At 40.2% G+C, this 14,354-nt stretch overlaps 1 protein-coding gene across 2 annotated transcripts in view; it reads right to left on the bottom strand.

Annotated features, from left to right (window-relative positions):
* The window catches only part of Nek7 (NIMA related kinase 7), a 136,435-nt gene that overhangs the window by 48,246 nt on the left and 73,835 nt on the right, over positions 1 to 14,354 (bottom strand). For both annotated transcript variants that reach the window (XM_052737091.1, XM_052737090.1), the window contains exon 3: positions 11,859 to 11,999. In XM_052737091.1, coding sequence (XP_052593051.1) covers positions 11,859 to 11,999 — 141 coding nt within the window. The remainder of the gene's footprint in view (positions 1 to 11,858; positions 12,000 to 14,354) is intronic.

Raw genomic sequence — 14,354 nt, forward strand, 5'->3', positions numbered from 1 at the left:
GGATGGTATAGCACAAATGGGTGATGACTGATCATTTGAAGATTTGGGTGACAAAATTTTATTATTTTAAATACCAAGTATAGGTACACATAAATATGCAATCAGATACACTATGTATTTGGCATAAAATTTTCATGAAAAGAGATTAGGAAACAAAAGTTTTTAAAATGCTCCTTGGGATGTTGTAATGAAGAAAAGGAGAAAAAAAATACAAAAACAAATGACCAAAAGGACGTTCCTGTATCTTTGAAAACAGGAAATTTCAAGGTCCTAAATATGTAGAAAACAATGTTTTTCAAATCTTTTTTTTTGTTTTTTTTTTCAAATCTTAGTTATTACATTGCAAGTAGATTAAACTTTATTCATTTAACATTTTTTAAAATTAATGATGTTTTTTGTTAACAACTTGAATTGAGTCCTGCTACTTCACACAGTCAGGCAGGTATGTAGCTTGAATTAGTGCAGGCAACCCCCCCAATTTTTTTTTTTTTTTTGCTTTTTGTTTTCAAGACAGGCTCTTTCTGTGTCCATACAGCCTTGGCTGTCCTGGAACTCACTCTGTAGACCTGGCTGACCTTGAACTCACAGAGATCCCCCTGCCTCTGCCTCCCAAGGGCTGGGATTAAAAGTGTGTACCACCATCACCCAGAACCAAATATTTTTAATTAGGGAAAGAATACTGCCACCTCCCAGTGGATGTTGCCCTCTTTACCAGAACCTCATACAGGCAATGCTGGCTGCAGGCTGGACACAAGGATGAAGGCACGGGGCTTGTAGTAATATGATGGCAGTCATACAGGGAGTACACTGAGACTTGAAGCCTGGGTCTTTCAGTTAGCTCCACAAACAGTGATTTCTCACACTGACCGGGCCTGCTCTGAGTTCTAAGCCTCACAGATACTAAATACTAAAATGTGTGTGCAAAGTGTCATATCAGAAACCTCAAAGGGAATCCCCATTAAATAACATTAAAAGTAGAAAAAAGTAGAGACTTCTACCAGCCAGAATGAATCTAGGATAAGGGCACATAATTGCAGCTTATATTAAGAGGCAACTTTTAATAGATATGCTTCTGAATATTTCAAGATGCACAGGCAGGGCTCTAATTTTCTCATATTTAAATAAAACCAATATAACAGAACAGTGGTTGCCAGAGGTTAAAAAGGGGGTGGAGTTGGATAATGGGTAACAAGGTACAGTCACATAACAAGTGGAGGTTCCGAATGTTCTAGAGTACACACTATAGAGTGAAAACTATAAATAACAGCCCACTACATAGCTTATTTTAAGAAGGAACTATAAGAGGGGTGTTTGTAGCTTCCCAACAAAGAGAAATTTGCCATAATGATGCTGGTCCAAGCACCACATATTGCACACATGTAATAAATTATCAGTGTATGCCATAGAGATTTACAATTATGTCTCAATTAACAACAGTACAAAAAAATCAAATGAGGATATTAATTTCAAATTGAAGACAAACATAACAGCCATAAACCTACTAGACTAAAGAATTGAAACTCAGCCCCTTCCATTTGCTGTAGTGATTCATACAGTTTTAGGGTAAAAACAGGAGCTCAGAGGAGCAGGAGGCAGAGGACAGAGAGGTAAGTGGAGGGCGGGAGGGTTATTGCCAGTTGCTAGGGCGCTCTCTATAGGAGATTTTGGTAGAGACAGGAAATAGGTTGGCTATAAATGGGCACCAAAATCAGGAATGAAAACGAAACGACTAATATTGAAATATATCTAGGGTCACCATTACTGAAGAGAAGAGGAACATTATACACCAAGTTAAGTTCAAGGTAATCCTGACCACTGCTTTAAGCCAGTCTGGGATACATGAGACCTTGGCTATAAAATATATATATATATAATTTTATTTATATATAAATTTATATAAAATAATAATACCATCTAAAATTTTAAATAAAATGATACATACACACACATACATGCACACACACACACAAATATCCATCCAAATGAGCACCAAGAGAAATGACAAATTCTTGGTTAGTCATGAGTGCTGATGCCATTCTCCGAACCACTGGCCTTAGGACTTGAGGTAACTGAACCTTCTTAGGAAAGTTGGTGTGTTGGGTAACCATGGGCTCCCGATGGAAAAACTGCCCAAGAGGAAGAGAAAGGATAATGGTGGCCTCAGTGATTAAAAAGATCTAAAGCCACAAACCCAGAGACTCATAGAAATAATCTCAATAATCAGCACCTCTTAGATGGGAGACCATTTTAAAAAACAAGAGCCTGAGAGTGAGAAGCATAAAGGCTTTAGAAAATCATACACACATACACATGTGTGTGCTGCATGGAAATCATATACATTTAGCTCATATTATGTTTCGGTCAATTTATAATGGTGAATTGAGTTTTATTTTTAACTGACTAACAATATCAAAAATTGCTCTTTAAACTCTGGGGAAAAATACTCATTGCTGGCACATTTAATGTGACAACGCTTTCTGAAACAAATATACTTACAAATGCATTTAACTGGAAATGCGTATCTTATCTTTCTTTAGTCAACATGTCAAGGCAACAGTAAAGGCTGAATCTTTGGAATAAATCATTCCCACCACAGATTCAAAGCTGCCTGGTGATTTAATGAGCAAGGAAAGACAGAAGAAAAAAAAAGACAGGGGGTTTTGTAAAACAAAAAAAGACTTTTACATTACATGCATGTATAAGGATGTCTTCAGGAGGCATTATTTTCAATCCAAGGTTTCTTTGGGCTTCAAAACTTATTTTATTCTTGGTGAAAGTCGGTTATTAGTTGTGGTTAAGTAAGTAATGGCTGATAAATTCTTGGTATTCTCTGAATCATTTTGAAAAGAATTTGTCATCTTCAAATTTCACCCAAATTACTCATAACTTACAAAACTCAAAAGTTAACATCAGTCCATCTTGAAAAAGAGTCATTCATGTAACAATAGAAATGTCTCTAAAAAAGCACATATTGAACTATTATGAAATGACACATAAAATGCAGCAAACACAAACACACACACACACACACACACACACACACACACACACACACACACACACACACACAGTGAGTGCACCCATATACAACGCACGCCTTTAATCCCAGCACTCGGGAGGCAGAGCCAGGCGGATCTCTGTGAGTTCGAGGCCAGCCTGGACTACCAAGTGAGTTCCAGGAAAGGCGCAAAGCTACACAGAGAAACCCTGTCTCGAAAAACCAAAAAAAAAAAAAAAAAAAAAAAAAAAAAAAACAAGTGTAAATATCTTAAACTTCCCACATGGAAATCATCTCCTGGGCCCTACTACATATTCAGGACCTGAATAAATGAATTGAGCAGCTAGTCCCACACTGATTAGCCTCGTCATCCTGTGACAAATCCTCACCCCTCCTTCAGCCCTCACATTTAAAAATGCCTCAGCTGTTCCCCACATTTTGCTCCACTTAACCCATCATCAGAAGAAGGCTTCCATCCCTCTCTTCAAGCTACCCAATGGCAGCAGAACCCCCAGCCTTTACTGGATAGAAGAAAAAAGGAGAGCCTCAATTTGACACCCCCCCCCCCCCACACACACACACACACTCGAAAGCTTTCTACAGAGTGTAGCCATGGTGGGTGGAAGGTACTGAGCCCAGTGAAGCGGGTACAAGCTCTCCTTCACTGCTGGAAACCACACTCCCTCTAACACCCAGTTCCTACTCTATCAGCCTGCTTCTCTCACCACATCAACATTCCCAGACCAGAGGATAATGAGCACGGTTCTGTTTCCTTCTTGTGGATTCTCTAAGGACCTGCCACATGTTAGGCTGCACCTAGACACCTATTTGTGTCCAGTTATTCCATAACTATTGAAAACTGTCTCGAGGGGGATGCCATCTAACTTGGCAGGGTTGTCAAACAAAGTGCTCTAACTTCCAGTCCTGATGTGAGCTCTATTTGGGCCCCTCCCTCCCTTCCTTCTTTCCATCCCGCCCTCCTTCCTTTTTTTTTCTTTTTTGGGGGTTTGTTTGATTTTTTTTTTCAAGACAGGGTTTCTCTGTGCCTGGCTGTCCTGGATCGCACTCCATAGACCAGGCTGGCCTTGAACTCCCAAGATCCACCTGCCTCTGCCTCCCAAGTGCTGGGATTAAAAGTGTGTGCCACCACTGCCCAGCTCTAGTTTCTTTTAAATTACAAAACTGAAGAAAATGTTTAAAAATTAATGTTTTATTGATATTTTGTGAAATCTAGAAACACAGCAAGCTTTATTAAGGGCAAAGGCTGCTCTTTAGGAAGCAGCCATAGAGAGGTATGAAACTGTGTAGAGAGGTATGAACAGGAATGGGAGCAACAGTTTCTACGAAGATACCAGGAATTAAGCAAACTGGGAATGTTTGCAGGGAAAGGAGACTCATGTGGAAGAAATGGAGGGGAAACCATGAGAAAGAATACAAAAAAAGAGAAATGGATCCAATGAACATTAAGAGTTGGGGAAGTTCAGACAGTTAGCAATGATCATAAAGCATGCTGGAGAGCGGTGATGAGCTGTTCGGCATGAACGCATAAGGGCTGTGGCTCAATAGGCAACATAAGCCTTTGAAGTGAGGGGCTTCTAATACAGTGGTTAGAATATACACAACAGAAATGTAAAGAATAGGCTGAGCAGCGGTGGCGCACGCCTTTAATCCCAGTACTTGGGAGGCAGAGAAGGCAGATCTCTGTGAGTTCGACGCCAGCCTGGTGTACAGAGTGAGATCCAGGACAGGTATCAAAACTACACAGGGAAGAAACCCTGTCTCAAAAAACTGAGAGAGAGAGAGAGAGAGAGAGAGAGAGAGAGAGAGAGAGAGAGAGAGAGAGAGAGAGAGAGAGAAGAAAGAAGAAAGAAAGAAAGAAAGAAAGAAAGAAAGAAAGAAAGAAAGAAAGAAAGAAAGAAAGAAAGAAAGAAAGAAAGAAAAAGAAAGAATATACTTCCAAAGAAAACCTGCAAATTCTCAAGAAAGAACCTGAGCCCTCTATGCTGGGAGACTTGGGAAAATGCCGACATGTGAACAAAGACTTGAACACAGGAGACAAATGAGGATTAAGGATGAGAAAGACAAAGAGGGACTGGAAAGTGATAGCATCTGTCTTAGAAATGACTAAAATAACTGAGCAGGGTGAAATCAAGTTACAGATACCAAGTCTAAATAGTATTAGACATGACAGTCAGATGAGATCAATGACAAAGTAGGGTTGAAAGAGGGAGGGGAAGACATGAGAATAGTTGGAGGGGGATAGTGGGACTTGGAGAGGGAAGAGGTAACACAGAGGGAGGCCATAGTCAGGTATATACAGACACCATGAGCCTAGCTTCAGAAAGGTCAAGATCATGCCAAGGAATGGGCAGAAGGAAAAACAGAGAGAGACTGAAAGTATAATTAAAAACAAAACAAGAGAAAAGAAAGTACTAATAGACGAGGGAGAAGGACAGTCTTCCACACTGGGAAGGGTGAGACTACTGCAATAAAACATGATGAGAGGTGGCCGTGACAAGCAAGCCATACCGAAAAGGACTATGCTGTGCCTAAGGAAAGGAACGCTTCACATGATAATGGCGTGTGAGGAGGTGGGAATGCTAACCAGGCCAGACTCACTGAAAGAACAAGGTCAGAACAAAGGACTGGTGGACTGCCCTTCAAGCCTGCCTCTAACATGGAAACCATAGCTCAGGGAATTTGCTGTCTTCTAACTAATATTTGCAAAATGTTTAAAATTTCAAGCTTTTATCTCATTCATATTGCAAGTAGCATTTACTTAATATCTGAATACTTCTCAAGTAGCAATTTGTAGATAACATCGTATATCAAAAATGATGAATCCACTTTTTGCATAGTTGTCTGTTTATTCTTTAAAAATATTCTAGCCTTTAATACTCACCCATGTAAACTCCTTTAATGATTACCTTACTCTTATAGCAACATATAAATGAACTTCTCTCCAAAGTCTTTGAAAGAAACCCTCAAATGTCTAGACTACCTTCTAGCTCTGGAACCCAACATTACTTCATCTTCTCACAGTGATCTGCTCTTAGTCAATTCTAAAACTCTCCTGTTTGCCACAGCCTGGGCCTGTACGATCTGTTCTGGGAACTTCCTTACTCCTGCTGTTTGGATGACAGACTCCTCTTCTCCACCTCAGCTTAGGTTTCATTCACATCCTCAGGGAAGACACTGCCTTGCCACATACAATCCAAAAAGCTGTCTACCTCCATCACGTTTGACTCTAGTATCACATAGTCATTTGGTTTTGGTCTATAGTTACTTGATTTATTATTTGCATTTGGGTGGGAGTTCCACCTCAATCCCTGGCACCCTAGCATCCCTATACCCAAAGAGTCTGGAATGTTTGGGTGGCAGCTCCACCTCAACCCCTGGCACCCTAGCATCCCTATACCCAAAGAGTCTGGAATGTTTGGGTGGCAGCTCCACCTCAACCCTTGGCACCCTGGCATCTCTATACCCAAAGAGTCTGGAATGTTTGGAAGGAGTCTGGTGGAAGATCCACCTCAACTTCCCTCCCCATCTCTTTCCTAAACCCGCCCCTTCAAAGCCCACCAAACACAGCCCCTCCCCCAGAGAGACTCAAGACTATTCCCACAGGGTATATAAGTGGCATCCCTGAAAACAGACACATGGTTCTTCGGTCTCGAGTGCCCCTCTCCTCTCTGTGGGGCCAGGGAATCGCTGGGGAGGGTTTTACCCATTAAACCTGGGCTTTCCGATTCAGTCTGATTCTGTTTGCCGCATTGGTGGAGAGTTCTTCTGGAAGCCTAAAACTTATTAATTTGTCTCTCACAATGAGAGTTACCAAACAATTCAATTACCAAGTCCCTAGTACTCAATATTATCTACCATATAGGAGAGCTTCAAGAAATATTAATAAATATAATAAAAAAAACCCTTCAACAGTACAAATAAAAAGTGACTTTCACTGCACTTAGTCACTGGGACTAAAGTCAGAAAAGCCCATTTTGACATTAGTCATCTATTTAAGCTAAATGTGGTTCACTAGAATCTCACAATACTATTTACCACTCAATAGACTACAAATTTACTATTTTTTATGCCTAGAATGATTTCAAATAAGATTGTAGGCATAAAAAAGTTTTTAAACTTGTATTATTGTGGTGTGTGTGTGTGTGTGTGTGTGTGTGTGTGTGTGTGTGTATGTGTGTGTGTCTTGTGCACATGAATGTGGGTGTACCTACCATGGTGCACAAGTTGAGGTCAGAGGACAACTGTTGAAAAGTTGACTCTCATTCCATCTGTGGGATCTGAGTGTTGAAACTGGGTCACCAGGCTTGCACGGCAAATACCTTTACCTACTGAACCATCTCATTGGCCCAAGAAGCTTTAATTTTTAAGACTACTTTACTAATTAAGACTAATTTACTTTAGAGCTAATTTGCCTTTTCAAGTGAACCTTACCTCAACTGCCTCAACTGTTCTCCACTCAAGAAAATGCTGACTAAGTATCATCCTTACAAATATTCCGCAGTTTTCAATATTTCATTAACTCCAGGCTTGCATGAAGTCTACAGAAATTAAACAATGAAATCTCATAAAAACTACACGACTTGTTCAGTGGGCATAGCAAACTGCAGCGTAGACTGAGTCTATGGCTAGAGAAGCTGTGAAGACATGGACATCAACCGGTGCATTATGGAAGAAGCCATCACTGCCCATAAAATTTCAATACACACAGAATTACAAGCATACATACAGAATTACATGCATATATGTAGAATCTGACTACATACACAGACTCTAGAATTTAAAATTATCATATAAAAAAGGGCAAATTGTATTCGACAGTTTTTAAAGTTATATTCTGGATGCTTTAAAACAACTAAAAATGAGTAAATCAAAGTAAATCATTAAACACCTCAGAATACATTTTCAGGAAGTTCCATGAGATCAAAAAGATGAATTTGAACAAAATGTTCAAAATGGATTTTTTTATAAATGTACATGAAGCATATTTTTAAAATAGTGTCATGTACACATACAACCTACGAAGCAAAGAGAAATTAGCCTTTAATGGGCTATGGATCAAACTACTTGGTAGCATTGAAAAATTACAGTAATAATAGCCAAATTACTTGAGATACAGTAAGCCCAATTCCTACTTCTCCCCTGCTTTTAGACTGGTAAGGTCAGTTATTCACTCCAGTCATACCATAGCTGTGGTCAATGAACTAACAATAGTGAACAGAGACCATGGGTGCCAGATCTAAGAAGTTCCTCAACAATCTTCCAGTAGAAAGTGCAGAAGTTTGAGAGTCACCTGACCCGTACATAGTTCTGGGAAAGCCCTCCCCCACCCCGCCCACCAACCTGTGCTCCTTTAAGCTGCTCCCATCAAAGTGTATGCCAGGATTTTAGCAAGGTCTTTCTTCTATCGCCCGCTACCATTAGAATCTCATTAAATCCCAGCACAAATATTTTGGTCTCCAAGTCTTATACCCTGACCAATGAATGACACTAAGTAATTACAGAATGCAGGTGGAATGGATTGCATAATCAGCAGGAAGGAAAGCTGTGTATGAAAAAAAAAAAGAGACAGGGAAGAAAAATTAACACATAGAGGTTCAGAGTGGTTACATCAGGTAGGATACCATCTTACTCGTTGAAATGGAACCACAATGGAATGGACATGGGTTTTTAAAAGACTGTTTTCTGTTCTCGTGTGCTTTAAGGCTTTCCAATTTCTTTATAATTTCAAAAAAGCAATAAGCTCAGTACAGACACTCCTTCCACTTACAAACACAGGCAAAGATGCAGTGAAGCAGCTGGAACCCAGCACATTGGTTTTGTTTTTGGTTTTGTTTTATTTTTCTGGTTTTTCAAGACAGGGTTTCTCTAGTAGCTTGTTCTAGAACTCTCTCTGTAGACCAGGCTGGCCTTGAACTACGAGATCTGCCTGCCTCTGCCTCCTGAGTGCTGGGATTAAAGATGCACACCACCACCGTCTGGCCAGCACATTGGTTCCTAAAAACTGTACATGAGTGGACTGCACAATACGGGACAGAGTCCTTAAGGTCCCTGAATGTTAAGCTCAGGGATTAGATGGTGAAGTTATGAATATTCTACTACAGATTTGCAAACACAGAAATAATTACAGAAGCAATACTTTAGCATCTGCACAGCACACAGCCAAAACATTCTGGAAGGATTTTCACAGAGTTCTGAGAGTAATGATGTAGGGTTAATTGAATATTTGTTTGGAAGTATTCACAGCAGAACATCACCTGGTTAGCAATGCTCTTTCATTGTAAGGAGAGCAGAGTACTATTTTTAAAAATGAAGAATAGTGTTTTTCCTCGTTCAACACAAGTGTAATACATCACAGAAATCAATAACGTGTCTGAGATGCAAATACATTTCTCCTAAAACCTTAAAACACTGTTCCCTAATCCAATAAGCTAGGTTTGAGCTTTATATCATCATTTGTCTCTTCCATACCAAGTTAGGTTTACACTGGGAAGACACCACAGCATCAACACTTGAGGAAGAGGAATGACAAAAATCCTAAGTGAACTGCTAACTTCCTACAGCATCCGAGGCACATGGCAAAGAACAGCGGCAGCCAGACTCAAAGAGGACACTGGAAGCTGAACAGAAACGCAACTGTACACACTAACTCACTCACTGTCAGCCTTCTGAACTACAAAGAGCAAAACACAGGCAAGGAGACGGAGTTCAGGTGCTAGGGAGAACCTAAGGAGTGCAGATGCTCCTTCCCAGGAGCCAACCTCCACCCGCTTCTTCCTTCCTGGTTCTACTAACAAGGCTTTGCAATTAAACACTAATCATAGGAGAGAACCAGAGCCTTGTTCCTTTCCCACACATACAGTCAGTGGGAACCAACAAGTGAGCAAAGAGAGTCCCTGAATTTTATCCCTTGTTCTCCTCCACCACCTTCGGCAAAAGGTGAGGTTTCCTCTCCTCCATGAGGGACTGAGTGAGGAATTCGTAACTGCATTTTGAGACTATTGAAATCTGAAGATGTCTCCGCCTAAGGATCTGTAGAGAATCCTTTGTCTACTGCTCAAATTCCTCTTCCTAGTTCTATCCCCTCCCATTTATAGCCTGGCTCAAAAATCCCAACAGCTCAAACTGACATCTCTATTCTGGAAAGTCTTACTTAAATCAGGAGTCCAAGCTACAGGGTTTATTTAACATGCGATTATTTTAAGCAAACTCTTTGTCCTGATAGTCAGACTATTAAATTGGAACTTATTAGAGTTTTACTATGAATTAAAGAGTCTTTAGGAGAAGAGTAATCTTACCCCAAGTTGTGTATTTTCTAAACACTGACATCTGTATCCTATATTGGTCTCACTATAGAACCCAGGCTAGCTTCAAACTCAAAACCACCTTCTTGCCTCAGCCTTGTGCTGCCAGGAAAAAATAAACTAGTCTAACTTTGGAAAAACAACCCAGAATTAAATTGTGGTATACAAACATGCTCTACGGAACACTTTTCTAATTTTAGGCACAAATTAAAAAGAATTCCTCACATGTGCATACTAACAAAAACATATAACACTATCACGCAAGCAAACACTTGTAAGCAACCTCAACAGCCACTAAATTTATAATGTAGATCCCTTTGAGGAATGAGTAAAAGACACAAATAAAAAATATTTTAATGGTTACTTCTTAAGCTGAGTATTGGGTACAGGGACACCACCATTGCTGCTTATAACCTAAACATATTTCACATGGATCTTTCATTTAAAATATGTTTTTTTCTAGTGCTGGAGATCAAATACACTGGCTCACACATGGTAGGTAAGCATGCTCCCTCTGAGCTATCTAGGCCCAGCCCTAATATTTCATTTTTGAAATATGAATGAAAACTTTGTTTCTGTAAGGGCTACTACAAGCATATTGATCATGTGAGAACTAAAAAAATAAAAAGAAGACATTTAGGTTTTCAGAGGTTTCTGCAAAGATAGGGTCTCAGAGAAAGTGACACAGTGATGGCAGGAAGCAACAACAACTCATTCACTGAGCAGGTAAGTAAAACTGTGTGATCCCACTCATACTTTAACACAAAAGGATAAGTGCTTTCCAGGCTGAGGAACCCCGTTAGTTAGGACACATGGAACTTGGCAGGGCTCTGGAAAGTGGGCATGCTTGCTCATTATCCGTGTTCAGGGAGACTAGAATATCAGGGTTAGGGTCAGGCTTGGGAGAGGAGTCAAAATATGATCAACAAATTCAAAAAGAACAAAACTGGCCAATAAAACAGACTCTACAGTGACACTAATACAACATGGAGACTGTAAATCACAGGTCAGTCCTCTCACTTCCTCTACATCACTTCCCCCATAAGATCCACCTACCATTCACTGATGTCATGCAGTGTGTTTTATGAACGAATCACTTCTTTCAATAACAAATAGACACAGAGCTTCAGCTGAGCCATTCTACTTCAATGTCTAGTTAGAAGCGATGGCGACAACTCAACTCTACCTCTTGAGAGCTACCATCACCTCCAGTCATGGCTGGTTATGGGGGGAAATAGTTGTCAACATTTTAAAGCCTGGAAATACTGTTAAAACTAAACATTAATTTCTGTTTATTAGAGGAACATATAATAAAACTATAACAACAGATTTAGCATGGCCTTGTGCAAAGACGCTATGGAAAAGTTAATTTCTACCTCACATTCACATTCAAAATACACTTTTAAAATACAATGTTTTTTCTTAGGACGCTCAAACTACAGCTCCTTGACCCAACTCTTTCCAGGACCCAAGTGCTTCCCATCTACTTCTTAGATACCATAATCTTACATGGATTTATACAGTTAGAACCATCTTACCTGCACTTTTTTTAAAGCTACTGGCACTCCATCCAAGAGACAGGATGCTCTATAAACTTCGCTAAATTGTCCACGACCGATTTTCTTTTCTATTCGGAAGTTGGCTAAGGTATTGTAGCCCATATCCGGCCGTAATGCTTTCTGCAACGAAAAATAGCACAAAGAAGGTTCAATCACACAATAGACACAAAAAAGTGACTTAAGTAGGTAACGGTATGGTACATCCATACTACCTAGAGTAAACTCGCCAACATCCCATGCCAATAATATTTGAGCTCCTAAGAATACACCAGGAAACTGAAGATACAACTTCTACCCTGGAGGAACTTACACTATAGGGGGGTTGGCAGTGATAATAAGATGAAATATATACAGCATTTAAGAATGGGACAGCTAGCCAGGTGTAGTGGCATATGCCTTTAATCTTGGCACTTGGAAGGCAGAGGCATGCTGGATCTCTGAGTTCTAGGTCAGCCTGGTCTACAGATTGAGTTCCAGGACAGCCAGATCTACAGAGAAACTGTCTCAATAAACAAAGCAAACAAAAGAACAAGAAGGCTGAAAACATAATAAATCTAGGGAAATGGGTGACAGAGGATGAGAAGGATTTTGAAATTTTAGGTAAGGCATTCCTGTAACTTGTCTTTAGTTCACAGAGTATAAGCCAGTCTCAAGCATTCTTGTTATCTGTGGTGCTTACTCTCTTTCTCAAAGATTCTTTGAATTGAAATGGATACCGCCCCCCTAAACCCACCCCCAAACACACACGTGGTTCTGCTTCTTACTTGGGATGGTTGGATACACTGGTCCACGAGACTGGAGAGAAAAGAAGCAGGGAATAGGGTTCAAGATGGCTGTGGGTATGAATGGAGACCACCCTCCAGGAGACAGATTTCAGTGAACCAGCTCAGCTCAAGGAATATTTAGGACTGTGGAGCCTGGGGAGAAACCCTAATTTACATTAAGTGGCATGCTCCTATCACAAGGCTTTGTATGTGGCGGTAGGGTCCTATCAAAATGGCTAGAGCACTTGCCTAATTAGCATGTGGGTCATCAAGGGAAGAATGTTTGCAGGTAAGTGTGTCAAGAGTCACCCTAGAGATAACTCAGGCATCCTGGGCCTAGAGACATCCTCCAGATAAGGCTAGGTAGAGAGCAGGAAGCTCTTCTGGGGAGGGAGGGAGTTTCCATATTGCTGAGCTATTGAGATAAGTTTACAGGCCATGGGGAGACTGTGACCTCTACTTGCCAGCGATACACATATAATCACTTATTCTAATCTGTCCACTAATACATGCAACAATTTTTTAAATTCCTGACAGTATTTTAGCTTCTGAAAAACTAATGAGCTAGCTGAATAAGTAAATAAACGAATGAATAAATAAATAAACATTGCCAGTGGCAAGAAGTTTGTCATTATACTATTATATTTTTAAATAATATTTTATGGTCTTTGTGGAAATCTTTTCATTCTTTTTAAATTTGCGATACAATACACTTTGATTATATTCTTCTCCCTTCCCTCCAGTCCTCCCAGCCCCTCCCTCACTCACCCAACTTGATGTTCTTCTCGCCTTCTCGCTCTCATAAAACCAACAAAAAACAAAACAAAACAAAACCCCAAAAGACAAAAAGACCACCGAACCATAACAACGACAACAAAGCACACACAAAATAACCATGGAGTCCATTTTGTATTGGTCAACTACTCCTGAGCATGGGCCTTCCCTGGAGTGTGGTTGGTATACCTGGTGTCACTCATTCCATTGAGGAAAACAGATGGTCCCTCTCCTAGCAGCCACTAAGAGCTTCTCGGGTAGAGGTAAAATAATTTTATTCTTAACTAATATTTTTTTTCTACTACTGCTAACCAGCCAAAAACAAGATGAATCAGAAATGTTTTCTGCTTTCAAACAGCTTGCCAAAACACATAGGAAAGGTTTTGCACTGGGCCGTGGGTGAAGCAACCACAGTATTGGAGAGGTGCACAGTGGCAAGGCCTGAGAACAACTCAACTTACCAATTTCAACCATTATCTTCATTCTTCTGTTGATCTGTTTAACTCTACCATTGGCACTAATACAACTAATCCATGGACTCAGTCAACCATTTGGGCAGTTAGTTATAACAAAACTAAGCATTGGTGTGACACTCATTGTTCTCAGATGCCACCATTTGTTGGGGTTATTAACCATACCCATGGCATGCTCCAATGTCCCTCGTGTTAGTAACTCTACCTATATAACATAATAAAATGCTCTGTTTAGCAACCATATGCCCTCTTGGGGGTGGGAGAGCTTCTCCACCCGTCTCACAGCCTTAGTACTTGCTGTAACTATGAGCTAAGGTCTCGTAAACACAGCATTCCAGTGGGCCTGCCTAGTGCACCCTCTAATGAACTGAACATTAGAGACCTATTAACGCCTCCAAAGATGGCACCCATTCGTAAACAAATTATATCCAACTTGAACTCTTAGGCCTTCAAATGAACTTTGG

The sequence above is a fragment of the Peromyscus californicus genome, unplaced genomic scaffold (genome assembly GCF_007827085.1).
Source record: "Peromyscus californicus insignis strain IS unplaced genomic scaffold, ASM782708v3 Scaffold_14__1_contigs__length_90479793_seg_2, whole genome shotgun sequence".
Classification (NCBI taxonomy): Eukaryota; Metazoa; Chordata; class Mammalia; order Rodentia; family Cricetidae; genus Peromyscus; species Peromyscus californicus.